Source organism: Anser anser, assembly GCF_964211835.1.
Source record: "Anser anser genome assembly, chromosome: 8".
Taxonomy (NCBI): Eukaryota; Metazoa; Chordata; class Aves; order Anseriformes; family Anatidae; genus Anser; species Anser anser.
Window position 1 is genome coordinate 27807105 of NC_139728.1, and position 20655 is coordinate 27827759.

Here is a 20655-nt window from a genome sequence, read left to right on the forward strand (position 1 = left end):
TGAAGAACCATGTTCTGAAAGAGCCAAGTAATCTCCATCTTGCACACAAAAATGGCTTTTAAGCAGGCCGTGATTCTTTTGTACTACATGTTTCTCTCCATTACGTTTCTCTCCAAACACAGGCTCAATACACAACCCAGTAGTAAGTCCTGAACTGATCATTTTCCATGGAGATTAGACTCTCCATTACTCTGATGATACCAGGCTGCAGAATTCGATGGGCTGGTCTTAGCAAGTGGATTTCCCTCAGACTGCTAGATGGCACTGCATTGAGGCACAATGATGCTCGTGTATCTCCAGTGTATTTGCTGGAGAGATGCTTCTTTCTGTCCTGCTTCCTGTTCCAGCCTACCGCTCTTAGGAATTACTATAATATGATAATCAGTGGCATTATTTAACACTTCCCAGAATACATTTCTGAGAACTATATATATATAATATAGATTGTATAGATGCAAGATTGTAAAAACATTAACAGAAAACACTGAGAAAAAACACCCTATGGAGTCACTGGCAAAATATTATTCTTGTAGCATCCAGAGACCCCTGACAGGTAGAAGAAAGTAGTTTAGTAAGCATTATATAAAAACAGAACAAAAGGTGTCCCTCACTTGACTGTCTTACACTGTAGTATGCATCAACAGACTTCAATTACTGTTACAAGATATTTCCAGAACTCCTGATAGGTAAATGTGTGTGATGCTAGCTTACAAATGATACTAACTATCTTTGTGACAGTCAGAAAATTAGAAAGAGATTTTATCATTATTCTTCCTGTGATGAATTTCAGAAATATCCCGACTATGATAAACCATAATAAACAAATGCACATAGGATTGCAGAGTGTAGGCTTCAGATAAAGGTCATATCCTTTTTCTTGATCTAAGAAGGAAATCCGGAAACAGTCTGAAGCTGGAATAGCTGGCTTCATCAGTGCTGGCTGGGGTCAGACGAAGGCAAAGCCAAATTGCTGTGTGGCATCATCAATCTGCAAGAAGCAGTTCTTGATGGAGTACTATAACCAATGGATGCTCCTGCCACACCAAGAGTCAGCCCAGCTTGACTATATCCATATACTGTCATTGTTAGACTCAAGGAGACACAAGGCTTAATGCCACTTTTGGTTCAGCCCCCTAGATATGAGCTGAATAAGGGGGAGATCCCTTCTCTTGGCACTATATATTATTAAGAGATAATCTTATTACTGCCAAGTAGATCAAAGCTAAGTTATCATAAGATCTTTTTTTCTTAACCATATTTAGTGTACAAAGTAAAGTGACTCCTAATGAAACTATTAATTTTGAGTTGAAACCAGACTGCCTAGGCTCAGGGCAGATAAGTCACTGGTAAACACAGTGTGATTTCTGTACAAAAGTAAAACGGGTTCTACCATTGTTATGGATTTCTTCCAGGAGCTCTGTGCTGAAGCACAGAAACAGCACCAGATCACGTATTTGGGTAATACAAAACATGAATGGCAGACAGGGAGAAGATAATGAAACGTATCCTTCAAATACTAACGCTAGAGTGTATTTGGATGGAATAACAATGCTCAGCACACATAAAAATTTGTAGCTTTACTGTCTCTTTGGTAGAACTTATATACTGTATTGAAGCAAATCACAAAACATTCACTAGCAAACACATTTCCAATGTGTTCTGTAACACAGAAGATGAAAAGATCATCTTTCCCGTCTGTCTGGATTTAAATGACTTACGTTTGATGAGTAATTTTGAAAATATCAGTATGCCAATGCTAATATGAATGATCATAACTTTCAGATGTTTTTAATTTGCAGTTGGAGATAAAAATACACAAACCCATTTCAATAATTTTTACATGCAGATAATACATTTGTTTCTTCTGCTGATTTACACATTGATTTAGAGTAGAGGTGTTCATGTATCATTACATAATTTAACTTAATGTTTGTTATGTCTATGGGTAAGATGTCTTATTCCACTTAATATGTTACATCTGCCTAAAGGCCAGACTGGGTTTAATAAAAAAAATGTTCTGCATAATATACTGTTAGTAATGGCTCAAATTTCCTATTTCCCCTCAGAATTGGAACACAAAGTAAAATAAGTCTACATTTCTTTAAAGCATGCAGGCAGCTGAAACACATATTTGCATAAGTTGCAACACTTAGTGAATGGCAAAAGCCATGCAAACCACTGAGCATGAGGAATACACCGTGGATAATGGAGAGGAAAAAAGGAAGAGATGAAAAGGAAAAGCAAACCATGCATCCATGAAAGCAATGGTAGGCACTGGTGGAAGAATAAGTGAGCACCTCAGGGTGTAGAGAAAAAAAAGGACAGATACCTACCCCAACCTGCGCTATCTAGCTACCGACCTGTGGACTTATAGTATCACCAGTTGGCTCACCAAATGGATCACTGTTGGATGAGGCCTGAGACCCATCAGGCTAGAATACAAGAACATAACACCTTTTTTTCTCAACAATAGAAAGTGAAAAGTCAACACGAGGTTATTTTCATGCTGTGGGCATAACAAGTACATCCTATCTCATGAAAACCAGGAAGTGAGACCTCACCACTGATACATTCTCAAAAGCCATAATGCTTTTCTGTAGCTGATGCAGACAGGAAAGGACTACACCAGTACCTGTTGGGAGTCCATGCAGGAGATGCCACAGATTTCAAAGGTACTGGATTAGATAAACCAGAACTGCAAAAGGCCCTGAAAAGCAGTGAATCTACATGAATCAGAAAGAGTCCAAGCTTGTGTCATTTTGTACCTTTGGGTCCTTATTTGTACAGACTCCTTCTTGCCTTTGGTTCACTTAGGCTCTTATCTGCCTAAGATACCTTGTGATTTGAAGTCATCTCTTTTTCATACCATTTCTTGCTTTGGTTCACTGAGTTTAAGGCAAAGAAATAGCAAGGGCCAGAACATTGAGGAATGCAACGAGGCAAGCAACTGGGATGCCAGAAGGTGCAAGACAACGTCAACCATCAACTTTTAACACACAACCTCCCATATCTCTTTCTGCATCCTCAGCACGTATGTCATTGGACTCCCTTACCATCAGTAAGTGAATGCTGGTATGCTAAAAAGGGCATTGTACACAGTTAACATTTACAGCTTTACATATGAATTCTGAGTTTGGTTCCTCACATGCAGTATTAGGCTGTATCAGCATAAATACCATGCTGATGTTGTCAATTATCAAAATCAAACCTGCAAGGGAGTCCTGTCTGCAGCTTCCCCTTAAATTCCACCCTGTCCTACTAGAATAGTTATTTCTGAGACTACCAAACAACATTTAAGTAACTTCTCTCTCTCTTCTAGCTAAGAAGTGTGATCAGTATTTAGAAGCCTTGTTGCTACTCACAGCCTCCTGCTCCTCACTTTTGCTTGGGCTTTCAAATCCCTCTTCAAAGAGGTCATCTGCAGCAGGGTCGCTGGTATGAGATGCTGATGATTTTGATGGAGAACTCTGTCTGGGTGCAGGGGTTGGAGCTAAACAAAGATTAAGGTAACAGCCACAGAATTTATATCTGTTAATTTGTTCAGAGGGACACAGCAACACAAAATTTGTTCATGCTTTAGAGCCCTCAACTCATATTACCCTTGAAAACTATTTTTAGCAAAAAGCTGTAAGAGGTAAATCTAAACAGAAGTCACTATCAATTCCATAAGTTTGATTTCATTCGGTGATTTCCAAACTAAGTTTGGCTGCATCTGGCTTATGTCTTTAGGAACCAGGGAGACATCACAACATTACATTAAGAACGTGTGAGTTGCTTGCCCTATAGCAGGTAAGCAAAACACACGGTCTCTGAGTGGCCTCTGGTAAATCTCCTCATGAATTCCTTTTCAGAAATCCGCAAAATCCCGTCTTCATGCTATGACCACAATAAGCTTATTTTTTCAGCTGTTTAATGAATTTCCCCACGTGTTCAATACATCAAGCTATTAGAATAAATACCCATCCCCTAATTTGTACCACGTATGGCTTGAATGGGACATAACAGAAACCATTTGTAGGGTTGAATGCTATAGGCATTTTCCAACCAGCTTGCATGTCCCTAGCACAGAACATATATTACTGTCATATAAACAATTAAATTTCAGACTGCAACTATTGGGGTTGTTGATTTCAATGGTCTCTATAACACTTTTCTTTATGGCTGGAACACACTTAATAAGCCAGACCGTGCATAAAGGTTCTCAGTCCATATTTGTGTTGCAATTTACTGTACGAAAAGTGAAATGCTTTGAGGAGCAGCCACATTTGAGGAAAGTGATGGCAGAAAGGATATGAGTACTCACGTGAGTTTGTTGATGGTGTCGTGGAAGTCACAGGAGTCAAATTTAATTGAGAGATGTCAAAGTCATCACAATCATCTGCTTCCTGTGCCATCCCAACTTTGTTAAAGTAACTTGAGAAGGCCTCTGAGGTACAACTGAGGGAAGGCTGATCTGGTTTTCTTGATGGCACTGGTGGAGGCTGAGCCATCTGGAAATCTTTAAACATTTCTTTTCCCATTTTCTGTCTGGGCCTGTCTGTCTGTGGACTTGATCTGTTGGAATCACTTGTGGGTGGAACAGTAGCTATAGGAGCAATGGTACCTTGAAACATGGCTGCTTGTAAAGGCAAAACAGTTTGTGTTGGCATGAAGGCAGTTGGTTGGAACTGACCAGCTACAGATGGCCACGGTTGCTGAGTAGGAGGAAAAATACCGGGTTGGCCCCACGCTATCGGCTGTCCTCCCTGCATCACCTGAGCAACTGGAGGCTGAGCACCCATGGCCAACTGCTGTTGAACAAGTGGTTGCTGTCCCCAGAACGAGGGCAGAACAGCTCCCATGGCAACATAACCTTCAAAGAATAAAGAAAGCGGGAAAAAAAAATATGATAATGTCAAGAGCACGCAGAAAGCTACACAGTAAATCAGAAATACGCAGCTACATTAGTGGTCCCAGAGCTTCAGCACACTTAAAAAGAAAACTGAAAGACGTGGTTGAATTCATATCAATAAACAAATACTTGTATATAAAAACAGGGGTTGGTGCGTATTGGCAATATCTTTCTCTGAACAGAACACTATTCTCTTCTTCCTCAGAGACTACCCCGTGTGTCTGTGAATACCTATCTGCACGGACTTCATCAGCAGCCACCTGGCAGCTCCCTTATTTGGGGCTCAGGAGAGCCCCAAGAAAAAGAGAAAGAGAGCTTCATGTGACTAAATTAATGAGTGATGAAAGGAACAGTAACTTTGAAACACATCATATTTTAATAGGTGGCTATGATGTATTTTCCAGGTGCCCTTTTATCTAGCACCCACTGTAACCTTGTGGAAGCAGTGAGGGTTTTCATCTGACATTATCCCTGAACACTTCACCATCTGCGTAACCTTTCTGAGACACAGTGGCTAATCTGATTCCGCATCAGACAAGGAGTTAACCAATTAGAAAGTCACTGTTGAATGATTCAAGGCACTCCTCTTTCTTTTTCCTCCTAACTGGAGCTGAGAGCATTGTTCTCGCAGTGCTCTGAGTATCCCAGGGAGAGATCATCAGTTAAAACCACGTTCCTTGCGTGCCTGTGCAGAATGTTACATAGATCGTGAATTTTGAGCACTTTGAGGAAAGCAGAAAAGTCTAGAGGAAATATCAGGATTTGACTAAGTGGAATATCTTTGAAATATAATCAAAATCTTCATGTTTCATCCTCTACTGAAGACAGCACAGGAAACTCATTGCAATTGCAAAGAAACCAAAGCTAAACTAACTGCTTTTTTCTCTCTTGCTGCGGTACCTAGAAGGTATGTTATCCAGATGGCTGAACTATGGTTGAACTTCGAGTGAAGTTTTTGGGTTTTGCTTTTAATAATGTTGGTAAATTCTAAATAATGTATTCTCAGCTTGTTAATGACTTGTTTTGCCTCACCCTGCAGCACTGTCCTCAAAATCCTTCCTACTTCCACTGCACTGAATTAATGACAAATACTAAAATGCAAGCCTGACCTGAGAACTGATGACCAAATTTGAGTCAAACCCATATTTCCAGTAGATTTCTTACCTGAGGGTACGGCAGCAGTGCTGAAAGGTACAGAACCAAACATGTCTGTACTAGCAGGAAGTGACTGGGATGAAGATGGGATAAAGGCATCACCTGGAGTAGCAGGAGTCTGCAGTAAGGCGGGAATAAAACACAACAATTGACATGTCAGCTGCAGCTTCTGCTGCACATCATACTTTGCTGTGAATGCTAAACATTCTCTGTAGCTCACAGTTTTGCAGAGAAAAAAAAAAAGAGAAAGAAAAAAGAATGGAAAGACACAGAAGGAGAGAAGCAGTAGAAATAAAGAATGTTAGAATGTGCTGGAGACAGGAGAAAAAGAAAATGAGAGAGACTTTGTATTAGAGGAAAAATAAAAACAAAATTTCCCTGGACTATATTTCATGCAAATATCGACATGATTTTTCTCTCCAGAACATGCAGACTTCTGCTTCTAGGCGTTAGGTGACAACCAGTATAAGCTACAGACTCAGGCATTAATGTAAAAAAAATAAATAGTAAAGGCAAATGAAACATCTGCAAGATTTATGGAAAGGTGAATAAATATTGCTTCCAATTAACCGACAGGACCAGAGCCATAGGTCTACGTTAAAGGAGAAAGACAGTATAATTGAGCAAGCTAAGGATGAGGAGACAGGACTTTGAAAATCTAGTCCCAGACACGACCCCAAATACCTTAGAGATCTGAGGCTGGTGACTTCCCAGCACCTCAATTTTCTCTGAATATTCATATTCCCTACAGCCTAAAAGTATGGTTCAAAAACATAATGAGAAAATAACTGTTTTCATTCTATGATGCAGAAAAGCCTGGTGAGAAAAATCTTCTTTCCTCTGAAAACACATTCAGCCCTGCCTCTCTCCAGTCTTTTGTCTTCCTTCCTTTAACAGCAGTTCTGGGATGTGTGCTTGGTGGAACCAAGGAGACGTGATATATAAGGCTGTAACTGGATCTTCCTGCAGTGCAGTGGAGAGACAGGGAGTTCAAGACAGAGAGCAGTGAAGCATGCAGCTCTGATAAACACCAGGGAAGGAGATCTGCAGTTCAGATTATATCTTATGTGACACCTAGCCCTATATCAGATAAATAAAAATTGAAGATATTTTTGCACTTCTTCAAGAAGCAGTGATTCCACATTCAATTTGCTTCACTTTTATTTTCTCACAACATAAGAACTACTTTGAAATCCTCCCTACTGCAAGGGCCAATGACCTGAATTGTAAATGTGCTCAATAAATGTGCTGAAAATAGGATGCAGAAAAAGACACTGTTCAGTTTCCCTGGTTACTTACCGGGGGAGAGGTTACATCAGGAGGAGTGGACATGTCCCCAAAAAGCTCTAGTTGGGTAACAGCCTGTGAAGATAAAATAACATTTCTATTTATCTCTAGAGGAGAAGAAAATACAAGTTAATTAGTAATAACTTGTAAAGTTAACTAGTTACAGCTATCAATATAAATTAATAAAAAAGCCATGTAAGCTTCGAATGTCCAGTCACATATTGAGGAAGTACACAGGCTCAAGCTGTGGGATTTTGATATTGCTGATGGACCTAAATAGGTGGCAACTGACCCTATAAACTGATTCTGTGGGGAATTCTCCCCCCTAAAAAATGAATGAAGTGTGAAAAAACTATTCCGAATGGGACCGGATGCATTATTGCTCTGCCCTTAACATCAGTAAACACCAAGCACGATTTACCTCCAGACCTTTTTCCCTGGCTCCTTTTCTAAAACCCCAATTCAAGGTCTTAAAACCCAGTAGCAGACTGTGGAAGTGACAGAAGGATACAGAAGGGAAGGACTTCTAAAGTACTGCCTGATTTCCCCTTGCCCATGGGACAGGTGTGACCTGGATAAGTGGACTTGAAGGAGGATGCATAACTGGGTTATTTTAAGTTTGTAACTCTACATTTAACTCATGTTGGAAATGTTTTCTAAGGGCACCCTTCAGTTTGATCTCAAATTAGGTCACACATACAGGTGTCACGCAACTGGACCAGTAGGGAAAAGCACTTTGATAATGAGGAGCACCTTGAGTGGCTTCATAATCAAACCTCCTTCACATGCTCTGGAATAAAATTGCTCTCCTCCACCTGTTACCTCACCACCCTGTCAAACTGCTGGGATAAAGGACCTCATATTCTAACTATAAATTAGAGTGAGATATTAATTGAGGTTCATATAACAATCTGAAGGACCCCTATAGGGATGTTTCACTTTCCAAGGGTCCATTTCAGGACAGCCTGACTCCAGCACTCATCCTCTAGCCGTTATTTTAACAAACACTGTGATTAAGGTAATGGGGTTTTCCACTACAGGGACAGCTACAGAGTGTGGCCAGTTTTTACAACTAGAAAGCAGATCATGGCTGAACCATAAGGAGAGGAATAAGCACAGAGTCTGTGCATGCCCACATACAGATCTGGGTGGAAGGCAGCAGGAGCAGTAACACACCCAGGAAAGATGTCCCCTTCAGCTGGGGGCTCTCTCTCAGTGCTGCTCTCCAGCTGCAAATCAGTTCAGGTGGAGTCCAGGGCCACTAGAGCACGGATCCCTCAAAACTCCACAGGAAACCTAAAATCCATCCACCCTCCTTACCAGGGTGGCTAGACAGGAAAGCTGTGCTGGCAGCTCAAGGACTACTTCTCTAATACCTTCCTTCTGCGTACAGGCTTTCCATCTCCCCTGAATTCTATTCCGTCATTCCCACATATACGGGAAGGCAGAATTCTTGGTACGAATGACATTTAATGCAAAGCTCAACTCAGTTCATTGAATCCCAACTCATCTTAGGCACATAAACTTTGCATCCTTATCACATACAGGCTTGAAATTCAGCTGTCTTGATCTGCAAACCTAGTTGAAACTTAGCCCTCATGCTAACCACCACACTGGCTCATCAGTCCTAACAGCTTTAAAGCCTAAGGGGAAAAAGCACCCAAAGATTTTTTTTTCCTCCCCATTTTCTTTCATAAATGATCTTTCAAGAAATTAGACTATCATTCAAAAGGTAATAATTTCAAAGGTTTATACATTTTTGCAATCCAATCTCTATTCCCATTTACAAAAGCAATGCTACAATCACTTTCACCTGGAATTTGTAGAGCAGCTTGGATGATTCTCAACTTTATGTCTAACAACGTACCTAGGGATGAATTATTTCATGTTTTCTCACCTCATGCCATATATTAAATAGATCACATTGCTTTAGTGATATGACAATATATTTTCCTCTTATGGGCCTATATATCCCTGCAAGTATCTGTGTGGAGATGGAAGGAGGAAAAAAGATGAAAATCTACATTTTCTTCAGGGCACGCTGATTCAAGAGTATATTACTAAAATACTGCTTGAAGTAACTTGTGCAAAAACAAAAAAAGCCCATAAATCACTTCTGTAGGGTGTGCACACACTAGGCAAGCATTGTGAAAATGCCCAGACAAGTTGGAACAATGACAACAGCAGCGTTCCTTCCAAAATCACTTCAAGCCTCCTGTAGGCTTCACAGATTCAAGAGATGCTAAGTGACACCGCATCACAGAAGAGGTCACTTTCTTCTCATCTCTTCAAATCACTTGTTCAGCAGCAGTCCTACAGCTGCTCTTTTGCTGCATAAGGAAGCTTTCTACAGAGCTGTCCCCAGTACCCTCCTCTATGACTCGCTGTGTAATAGCCTCAGTCCTTCTGAGGAGGCCACAAGCAAAGGCTCCCGCAGGGCTTCCACCCCAGGTCAGGGAGCAGGAGAGCTGATCAGAGGGGGTGAGAAAGTGCAGGGCACATGTGGTTACACAGACTGTAACTTATAGGTCTTTTGGGGAAAAATACTATGCATTTCGTAACAATTCTGAAAATGGATTGTGAATGTACTTCTGAACTCAGGATTATATGGTATGTACTCGGAAGGAGGCAACTCAGATCTCTTTGCCTCAATACTTCTGTGAAATAGAAACAATAATACTTCCCAAAGTGCTCCAAGGTGACGGATCTTGGGAAATCCTTCACAGAAATAATTCTGTTAAAGCTCTTGGAAGAAACTCTGTGGATGGATTTCTAAACAGGCAGCTGAACAGAGTGATATCAAAGCTGACTTTGGTATTTATTGTAATAAGATAAATCCTTGTTCACAATATTCCCCAAGGAAAATGAATATATTTACAGGGGGATTATTTCTCACCAAATAGCTACTTTATATGCAACAGGAGCTACAGAACTACGTTAGAAAATGGAAACAAATTTACTCGGAATGCAACTTCATAATTTACTTACTAGAGACAACCTTAAGCAGCAGCACTTGGAGGTGGGATTTTAGTCTCACATGGTTCAGATCTGGATTCTGAGTCTAGCTTGCTTCTACAATCCAATTCTCAGCCTATGTAAATGCACACAACCCCTCTGACACAAACAAAGTTTTATCCACTTCCAGTTTATGAGATTATGAGACCATCTTTTACTTTTGTGATTTCAGTGTCACTACAGAACTGAGCACACCCACTATACTTTTTTGAATTATTCACATCTGATATTAGCTATGTCCTAGTGAAGTTAATCCCAAGCCGAACATTTTCAAATTGCACTATTCCAATAGCTGATTTTATCTATATTTCCTTAAAACATTTTTAGTGCCACAACCTTACCTGAGTGACTGAAACAAGATTTTCATCAATGTCCAGCAATAAGTTTCCATTCTCCAGCTGTAAAGCATGATTTATGAAATGAAATGAATGATTTATGAAAATGACATGAATTTCTGAGCATGAAAATGATAACCTCCATAATTATTGACTTCACTGTTGAAATGAAAACCCTTTCAATCTTGTAGGGAGTACAGATATGGAATCACAGTCAAAATGGTGATTTAAAATGCTGCTAGGGTATGGGGGCCAACAGGTAAACATAGGCTTTATCTGTGCTAAATCTAGTCTTCTGGTGCATACAACAATGTCAGTGCTTGCATCATAACTATTTACTTTTTCAGATATTTATTAATTCAACAATAAGCGTACATAGTGAGGTCTAATCTTGCTTATGGTACTGGAACTTGTCAGTGGCTTGGTGAAAGGAAGGACTTAACATACTCAGAGGGAAAAAAAAGCAAAACAGTTTTGGACAACAAAAGCTCTAAAAGCAAATATTTTTGGAAAAACACAGCTTTCTCTTAACTAGGAGAACAATAAATGTAAATATATTTAAGATGCAAGTTTCCTTTCCATAGCAATTTTTAAAATTACTTACATAAGTCAATTCAAGTGATGTTTAAATTGCTTGCATGTATGTGTAAACATGAGTCTACTGTGCACATACCCACACACACATATGTATCTATATCCATCTACATATTTAACATCAATAATGACTTAAGTGTCCTCAGAATGCTAAATTTCAGACAACACTTACAGAAGTGTTAGAGACTTTACTTCTTAAGAAACAAACACAACTGCAAATCATTGAAAATTGAATCTTAGATGACTGAGTAGCTTCACAGGAATTTAAAACAAGCTAAAAAGTCTCAGGAACAGCCCAGAATGTTTCCCCTCTTGCCCCCCCCTCTCACCTCAGACCCTGAAGGAGCAGATTGTGCCCTCGCCACAGCCCCCAGCCACCCCGATGGCTCTGGGGAACCAGCAGGGAAACAACTGTGGCTCCGCACGGAGGGGATGTGTGAGCAGCAGTCAACGAACGGGCCATCAGAAATTCCCACCTGTGTGCCACGGAACCTAGCAGAAAACATTTTCCTGACACACCCCAGCACACCCCCGAGTGCCCAATTATCGTGCAGCATTGGGCTGCCTCTTCCCTCAGCTCGCGGCCTGCGTCTCACGCTGCTGAGGAGACACCTCCTGAGGGTGCAATACCCGTGTCTTCCAGAGCGCTGGACTGCCTTCACCAGCAACCCTGGTGAGGTTGCAAGGCATCTACCGAGGGCAGAATTTGGCCTCTGAGCCTTCCGCCAGTTGGGCTTTTCAATGCACACAGATTAACCTTCATGATTTGAGTTAACAATCTGCTCCCTCCTCCTCCAGGGCACGACACTAAACAACCAGAAGCCTGAGAAGATGCTCCTTGAACGTGAGAACACCCCTACAGCTTAGTCAAGCAGGAACACGAGTGGTTTGTGACCGGTCACATAGACCGAGGCGGAGGAAACAGAATTAATCCTTGTATCTTGGTGACATTAAACCTGTAATGAAAGCTCCGTCTTTCTATATAGGCATGTGAGACATAGTGTAAATCTTTTAAACATGAAATATGTAAATCTGGCTTCTTAAAGCAGCAATGAGCTTTTTAAACCACTCCAGCCAGTAATGAAATTCCTCGTGATGCTTTTCACTGTTCGGTAAAGAAAAACATATAATCCAAGAGCTGGGAAAAAGCACTGATAAGAGGTAAATAAACTGCAGCTTTCATAAACCTGAACCGAAAATGATCCACCTCCACTGCGGTATTCCCTCTGATTGCCAACTACTCTGAAAAATATGTTTTCTAAGCAGTGTGAAAGTCTGGATTTTAAAAGAGAAATCTAAGACAGGCATATGGGTCTCCTAAGACTGAGAAGCACCTTACTTGGTTCAGTCCTATCTATATAAGAGCCAGAATAGCCAACTTCTGGTACTCGGCCTGGTTTTACCAAAGGCAATGGATCAACACTAACCTACAACAGGAGAAAACCTGCTTAATATTGCTGTACTTTTGCAAGTGAGATGACAAAAGCAGGGTCTCACAAAACACATTTCTGAAATCTCAAAGAGTTACACAGAGATGGTGCTCAAAAAACATGAAAAATAGACACAGTAATTAACTTGCACTCTGATACAGATCTCAGCAAGCTAAAAAGAGTATGTAGGATACTAAATATAGTAATTAACCAGCAATTAGTAATTAACCTTTGTATTGGCTATTAGCTATTCAAGTCTTTTAAGACAGCAGAGGGATTTACACTTGTTTTCCTGTACTAAGGGTAAGTGTCATAGGACTTGGCCCCGTACACAAAAGAGGGCTCATCCAGGGCTCATCCAGCCACGCTGCTTCTCTGTGTTACCAATCCCCCTGGAAAAGTTGGGGGGAATGAAAGTTTAATTACAAGCCAAAGGGTTAATATCAAACCTGATTTTTTTTAAATTTTAGTTGAAAATGTAAATATTTTGTCTGTCAAATATTTTTTCCGATGGCTCAAATCATTATTTTAGCTCAGCAAAGCTTCAGTTATTTGCACAACCTTATACAGAAGGAATCCTGATATTACCACGAGCATCATGAGCTGCAAGCAGCTTGCTAATTAACTATAATTCATTCTTAAAAAAACAATTAGAACTATAACGAAGGAGCACAGCAGAATCGTGAGTAAACCAATAATCAGTCAAACCACAGCTAGCAGGTTGAGGCACACAGAAAATATCCAACAGACGCATCATTTTCCCGTAGAAGTATTGCTGGATTAATGGAGCAACATGAGATCTCGACAAAGAAGTGCACAATTCCTTCCTCATTAAGGACATTACACTGAAGAACTGTCTCACTGCTACTTGATAGCCTCCTTCAAATTAAGGATCTCTTCATATGATCAAAACACATGCGTACTCACTTGCTTATTTTCTCTTCTCATTTGAAGGGAACTTAATTCTGAATTCCCTGTGTACCTTGGGTATTTACTCTTCAGAAAATAGTATGGAAAATGTTTCAGTTCCCTGTTTTCTCTGACAGGCTGTAATAAATCAAGAGTCCAGAAGGGCGACTCCTCCCTGAAGCCAGACCCACGCTGTTTGCAGCCACCCCAGCACCTGGGAAAATTTAGGTCCCAGAGCACTGTGCGTGCTTGTGCAAGGTCCCAGCCATAAGGTCGCCTCCACCATACCCCCTCCAGAACCCACAGGGTGGGCTCAGTGAGCATGGTATACCTGGTCACATCACACGTATTTAAAAGAAATGCTTCAAGTCCAGAAATACCACTGTGTCACTGAAAAACACTGAACTGTTTAAAACATTGACACGAACTGCAAGCTGCTGTACCTTACATTTACTAGAGACTAGCAGGCCCTGACATCTATCCTCTAGAAACACAAGCCTGGCTTGAGATTTCAGTACCTTCACAAACACGTGCAATTTATTGTATGCAGCAGATGCAATGCAAAGGTATTAAAATGAAACATATTTTTCCATTCTACATTAAACTGGAAACGAAGGGGAATATTAAAACATTTCAGCTGATGCAGTGGCAATGGCCAGCCTGCACTGAATTTCATTTCGACATGAAGAAACGTGTCTGAGCAGGAAAAGCAGGGACCAACAGCTTGCTGTAGCTGGCTCAGCTTCAGGGGCAGCCTCAGCCAGCTCTCTACCTCGAGTTATTGGTGTTAAAACAAAAGGAAAATTTTCAGGAGGAGCACTGAGATGTTCCCAGTTCTGCACAAAATCAGAGCAGTTAATGCAATGACTACTCCACGTGTATGTATGTATATCCACTTCTATCTATAACAACAGCAAATGCCGTCCAAATCATCAAATAAACTTCTGCGAAAAAAACACATTATCATGACAAACTAATGTATTTTCAAACTTTGCCACAACTAGCTGTACCTGTTAAAAATGCATGCCCCACATTGCAATGTGAAGCCTCATACAAGGGACTGCATTGAATGTAACTGAGGCAGGGTATTTGAGCACAGGAGTCTCTCAGCAAAGGGAAGTAGAAATGGAAGGCTTTGTAGACACAAATGGCCAGAGACCGGTCTGTGCAATCTCTTTCTTCTCCTGTAAGAAAAGTGGATCCTGAAAGCCTAACGCTGACAGCAGAGGCTGAAATTAATGGCTGAAGAATGTCACCAAGCTGCAAGCTGTTTCTTTAAACCACTGATGCAAACGTATGGAAAAGAAATGGTTATTAAGCTTTTCTCCACACCAACAGTCACAGAAAGAATTTAGTTTTCGGAGGATGGTCAGAGTGATCTGGAGAGCTGCTTGAACTGCTTTATTGCCAGACATTTTGGGATGCCATTAATCCAGGGACAAACTTTCTGCGTGAGCTGCTGGAGACAGGGGCTGCCCATGTCTTCCGGATGACTGCAGGCATGCTTTCTATGAGATGAGACCTGAAAAATCAGACCTGCAAATGGCACTGTAGAATTAAAGCCAGAATTAAAACAGAGCTCTTCCAAACACAGCTTCTTAGGTGGGGCAGAAGGGTCAGGCAGCCCTTGTGGTTCCTAGACCTGGGTGGGCTCAGGTCCAGCCCAGCTTTATATGGGACCAAGGACCTGGTATGTATCCTCCTGTGGACGGCTGTTGGTCCTCCCATGTCTTCACCATAAGCCAATTACTCCCTGCCCATTCCCTGCTGGTTTGTGAGTATTTTCCACTTAGATGGTACTAGCCAAATGACTGCCTGTACCGTGAGGCATCAGCTATAATGCTTTGAATCTTTATATAGCAGTAAGATGAGTTGTTTGAAAGCCTTCATAAAATTGTAAGCAGATAGTTTAGACATTTTGATGAGAAGATAAGGGTTTATTGTGATGTGACTGACAGTCCCAGTGAAGGGTATTTACAGTCTGACTCTTATTACTAAAAACACCATGACAGGTAGAACTCGATGTGTATGTATAATGGGGAGACGATGGGAAGTTATGACAAAAAGAGCTCATTAAACATTTCACTTTTTTAGAACAGTTAATTTCCCATACAGAGCTACAGTATCTAAGTGGATGGTGCATGTACCACTTAACACAGGCTCTTTGGGGTAAGCTTGCTTTCTTTGTCTGTTTGATGTCTACTCTCGGTGAATGGGGAATGTGAGAATTTGTCTAAGGAAGGAACAAAGAGAAAATGGAATGAATGCAAGAAGAGTGAGTTGATGATACAGAGGAAGGGAGATGTAAATACTGAAAGGAAACTGGAAAGCATGAAAAGGGTGTGTTTGGAGCTGAGCTGCACTGCTTACAGAGGAAATCTCCAGAAGAGTAGGATTTGTTGGGAAGGAAAGCAGCAAAGAAACAGGGAAATAAATTGTATTGAGTAAGCAATCTTTTCATCCCAGTGTCAGAGAGGTGACCGGCCAACCAGCCATCACTCTTAACTGAGTTCAGCGGTACATTCAAATTCTGAGATCCTCATTCCTTTAGGGCTCCATTTGCACCATATTTACACTACTTGGTATCAGAGACCCCACTGTGACTATGAGGAGTCACACTACAAAGCCCTTGGACACCTTCTGACGAGCGGCCTCCCACAACCACCCAGCATCGAGTCAGTGCGTCCGCCATCTTGACCTGTATGCAGTGTTACGTACGTCTGTTTGAAGACACCACCACGAAGATGCTTCATACCCTCAGCCACAGTGGGATCCCCCACACACAGAGAAAGCAGCATTTGCCAAAACTGGTCCTGGTTTCATAGGAAGCTACATCTTGTTGAGAATCAGTGTGAATTATACCTCCCAGCTGCAAAGTAACCTTTGAAAAAGGGATTCTGGCTCTTAATTTTTACAGTATAGTAGGACTCATCCCACCTAAGTCTAACCATCTAAAAGTCAAGTTATTCCTTCACGTCCTTTAAAGTCCCTCCACAGCCACAAGAGAATGACAGACAGGAGGAAATCCTCCCAGAGGCACCTATTTCTCTCCTCTGGCTACTGGGAGACAAGTGTGGAGGGCCCCAAGATGACTAGCTCAGTATCCCTCACTTTTATGTGCTGAGGCTAGGGATAATTTGTCTCAGAACACACCAGAGGAAAACAATCCCAAGATGGAAAATCGATCTCTGTCTAGGGAACGTGGACAATTCAGTCTGAACTCAAGCAAAACTTGCTGCATTTTTATTAAGTGTTGTATTTATTGTCACAGGAGAGAATTCATGGTGCCTGAAAGCTATTAGGAGCTGCAAAAAGTTTCTCTCCTTTCATCCATTATGAAATTAATGAAAGCAAGATCTCCTGATAAAGAAAGTGTCCTTTTAAGTTTAAACCAGGCAGATGAGCTAGATTATTTGCCCTCAGATTGAATTTTAGAGGTTTATATAATAAGGACAGCTATAAATTGAAAAAAAAATTACGGCAAGTGTCTCAATGACAAAGAGTCTCACACATGGAAGGGTGAGCCATAAATCAGATGGGCAGTGGAATATTAAATTGCTAATTTTAAGAGCGATTGCTGCTTTTTTTTTTAATACATGTTAATATAAAAAGGTAAAACAAAATCTCTGCTACATATTTCTCCCTCTTCCCTTTTTTCTTTTTTTCCTTTATAAATTAAAGTAGACAACTTGTTTGGAGAAAAAGGTCTAATCACTTTAAATACAACCAAGAAAAAAAAAAACACAAAAAAATAAGTCTACAACAAGCTTCATGGAGATGACGGATTAAGTATATTTGATGATTACATAGTAGGTCCCATATGCCTTACATCTCACAGCCATGCTCTTTACCAGGACAGTCTAATACCAAAGTGTCTGCAGACATGATTGCAAGTGTACCGTACACACAGTCATACTGCAACGACCTAAATTACAGACTATACCCAGAGTAAATTTGAAACATCACTGAAGGAATAATAAAAAAGTCACTGGAAATGTGCAGAGGAAAAATTGTAACACTGAGCTACATGAGAAATGAGTGAAAAACATACAGCTATTCCTGGTCCACAAATACCTTAATTAGCTATGCAACGTGAGTTATCTTACTACATTTTCCCAGCCAACAAGATGATGGCTCCCTCCTCCTAGTGGATTATCATGAAATATTTATGGCAAGTTTTGTTTGTTTGTGCAAACCACAGAAGTGTCACAACTCAGACCCCATCCAACCCCTCCCCAGCATTTATCTTTTTTATTTGGCATTTCAGTCTCTGTGCTCAGCCCAAGCTGTGCAACTTACCATGTCCTTATGTGAGAAGAGCCTTTCTTTCTCTCCCTTGAACACAGGCATTTTTCCGATGCTTACAGCAAACTGAAATTCCTGACCTTTGCCTCAGTTTTTCTCCATTCTCACACAAATCCTCGGAAATACTAATTTTCTGTGTAACCAACACAATTAGACAGTTCCTCAAGGTATTGTTTCACTTATAGCCTAAATTTGTGTTAAACAACATAACCCACCCTTCAGCAAATGTATGCCTTGTTGCTAAGGCATCTGTTATTGCACTTCTCCTCTCAGCCACTTGTTACCATTCCTTACACATTCTGGAGATCAATGTTTCACCAATTCTAGATGCTCATACACAGAAAGGGAATGGTGCCATTTGGATAGAACAGCGTATTTTACCCTTCTTTTTGAACAAAATCAACTGTCCGTGCAAGGCATGGAACAGAAAGAATTCAGTTTTCAGCCTTCATTGATACTCAACCTGTTAAATACTTTGAGCACTACAGAAATAACACAGCAAAACTGGGAGGAAATCTCTCCATGCTGACTACAGCCTGTAATAACCAGCAAAGTAATGCACTACTTACAGCAAAGATTCTGCCACTTAGGAATTTGTTGAGTGAGGTGTTTTCACACACAATCTTGGAGTAGTAGCTCCTTTCAGAGTTTCCCATGGCTGTTTAAACCAATTGCAATTACACGTATCTCTACCCTACAACTGTACAGCTGTACAGCTCTCGTAACACTAAGCTACCATAGAAGTTGGTTTTATTGGAAAAATAATTGCTTTTCCATGGTGTATGTTAGGCAGAATTTTTATATAAGTTTTTTCAAATGACAGAAGAGTAATTCTAATGCAAATTTGCGATGTTTTGTAACATATAATTTGAAGCTGCTTTTGAAATCTTCACCTACTTGCATGTTGTTTTCACACGGAAGCCTTCTGAGAAGTACAGACATGATAGCTGCAGAAAGCAACTGCAGAGGTCATACAAAACGTTCTGACATAGCTGTTCCTAATGCTACTTCTCTCGGCCTCCACTCTGTTCAGACCTTCCTTCCACTGCTGTCCTACTAAACCAAGCCGTAAGGAGCACAATATATAAAGTACGGCTCTGATGGAGTGCACAGGGGAGAAAACACAGCCATGCTCGGTCAGCGTGTGCTATGTGACTGAAGCAAAAACAGAGGGTGATAGGGCCTTGTGTAGCTTCGGGTAGTAGAATAACACTTCTGATAGATACAGCAAAGATTCATGTATTAACATGCAGAAGGCTCACTGTCAACTCTTAACCAGATGCCACATTTATAAACTGTGACTTCCTGAAGAATCAATCCGAAAAGACAGAAAGGAGGAGATCTAAGTAATGAATGAGATGGATATAGATGACATTACAACCCTGGTTACCCTGAACCAACCCAACAATAGCAGATCACTGATAAAATAGGCATCACATGGAATGTACCAAACATTGCATACAACAATGAAAGTCACAGAAGCTAAGAAACGTACCTTCTTGACTGCATATAAATAGTGAAGATACTTACACTTACAGGTTGACTTTTTGGCACATCATAAACACCTTCCTTCTTTTGGCTGGTAGGAACCTGCAACAACAAATGAAAACAATGGTCATTACCCCAGCAGGTCTGATGAAAAGTTGAAATCTGCAACTGATATTTAAGTACAGGGTAGTTATTTAAGGATGTTTTCCTTTTCATTCAAGCAGTAACGTTAATGGAGATGATACTGAAGAAATAAAACATCTATCTGAATTTTTAAAATCCTAAAGCTCAATAGTGCTCAGAATTGAGATTTTCATTCTTGGTTAGGTTCAGCTGAATGAAAATCAGGTGCGTGTGGACCTCCAGCCTACTAAAGTGGTTGTTTTTCATTTTACTTGGCAGTTAGAAGTGCCCATGGAAGGCACGATCAGGTCAGTATGTCATCTTCCTCCGTAACAGAGAACCAGAGCAGAGCGACTGATCTGAAGGAGAGAGATACTTGGCCTATGGCATTAGGTTTCTTCCTTCCAATTTATTTAATAACCTAAGTCAAGTAAAGTCACAACACGTATCCCTGCAGTGATGGGACTCTGCAGCTGCTCTAACCAATGTTTGGTCACAATTCTGCAATTTGTACTAAGGAGTTACCAGCCTGTAAGGGTCTGAGGCTGCATAACCACTCGCACAGCCAGGGAGCTGAAGTCAACAGCCTCTCTCATGGATAAAGATGATGATAATAGAATTAAATAAACTTTGAGTGAGTCTTTAGTTGAGTCAACAGTTGTAATTTACACCTTGGGCATTTATATCTTACTCATGTAAATTCATTTGCTTTGTAATACTGGGCTTAATGTGCCTAAGGACTTCTGCTTTATGTATTTATAATTTGTGATTTTATTTCTTTTCCTTCCTAAAAGCACTGAATGTCTATTGCAAATGACATAGGCAAAAAGAACGGTAAAAAAAACCACAGGCTCTAAATAGACATGCACACTCTAGGTAAACCGGTGCTGCTTTTTCATTGAACAAAGACATTCAACCTAAGAAGGCTACGTTTCAGGCATTTATGAAACCTCAAAGGTAAACAGCAGAAATAATATTGCAGATATGAAATTCTGATACAAGAGTAGGTCTAGTTCAGGGAAAGCTGAAGGAATGGTACTTGTTCATTAAACTGCGCTATCATTTCTTACTTTGTATTACATACCTAAAGTTCTCTGTACTGTTCTAACACTCACATGTTCAC

At 40.6% G+C, this 20655-nt stretch overlaps 1 protein-coding gene across 23 annotated transcripts in view; it reads right to left on the reverse strand.

Moving 5' to 3' along the window:
* The window catches only part of DAB1 (DAB adaptor protein 1), a 145629-nt gene that overhangs the window by 10095 nt on the left and 114879 nt on the right, over positions 1-20655 (reverse strand). For 7 of the 23 annotated variants that reach the window (XM_083846686.1, XM_083846678.1, XM_083846690.1 and 4 more), the window contains 7 exons: positions 19452-19511; positions 10690-10746; positions 7346-7408; positions 6056-6164; positions 4304-4852; positions 3363-3490; positions 2361-2432 (listed from right to left, as the gene is read on the reverse strand). In XM_083846686.1, the coding sequence (XP_083702812.1) occupies positions 2361-2432; positions 3363-3490; positions 4304-4852; positions 6056-6164; positions 7346-7408; positions 10690-10746; positions 19452-19511 (1038 nt within the window). Of the gene's footprint in view, positions 1-2333; positions 2433-3362; positions 3491-4303; positions 4853-6055; positions 6165-7345; positions 7409-10689; positions 10747-19451; positions 19512-20655 lie in introns of all 23 variants that reach the window. The other 16 variants (XR_014587531.1, XR_014587532.1, XM_083846685.1 and 13 more) reach the window with 4 other exon arrangements.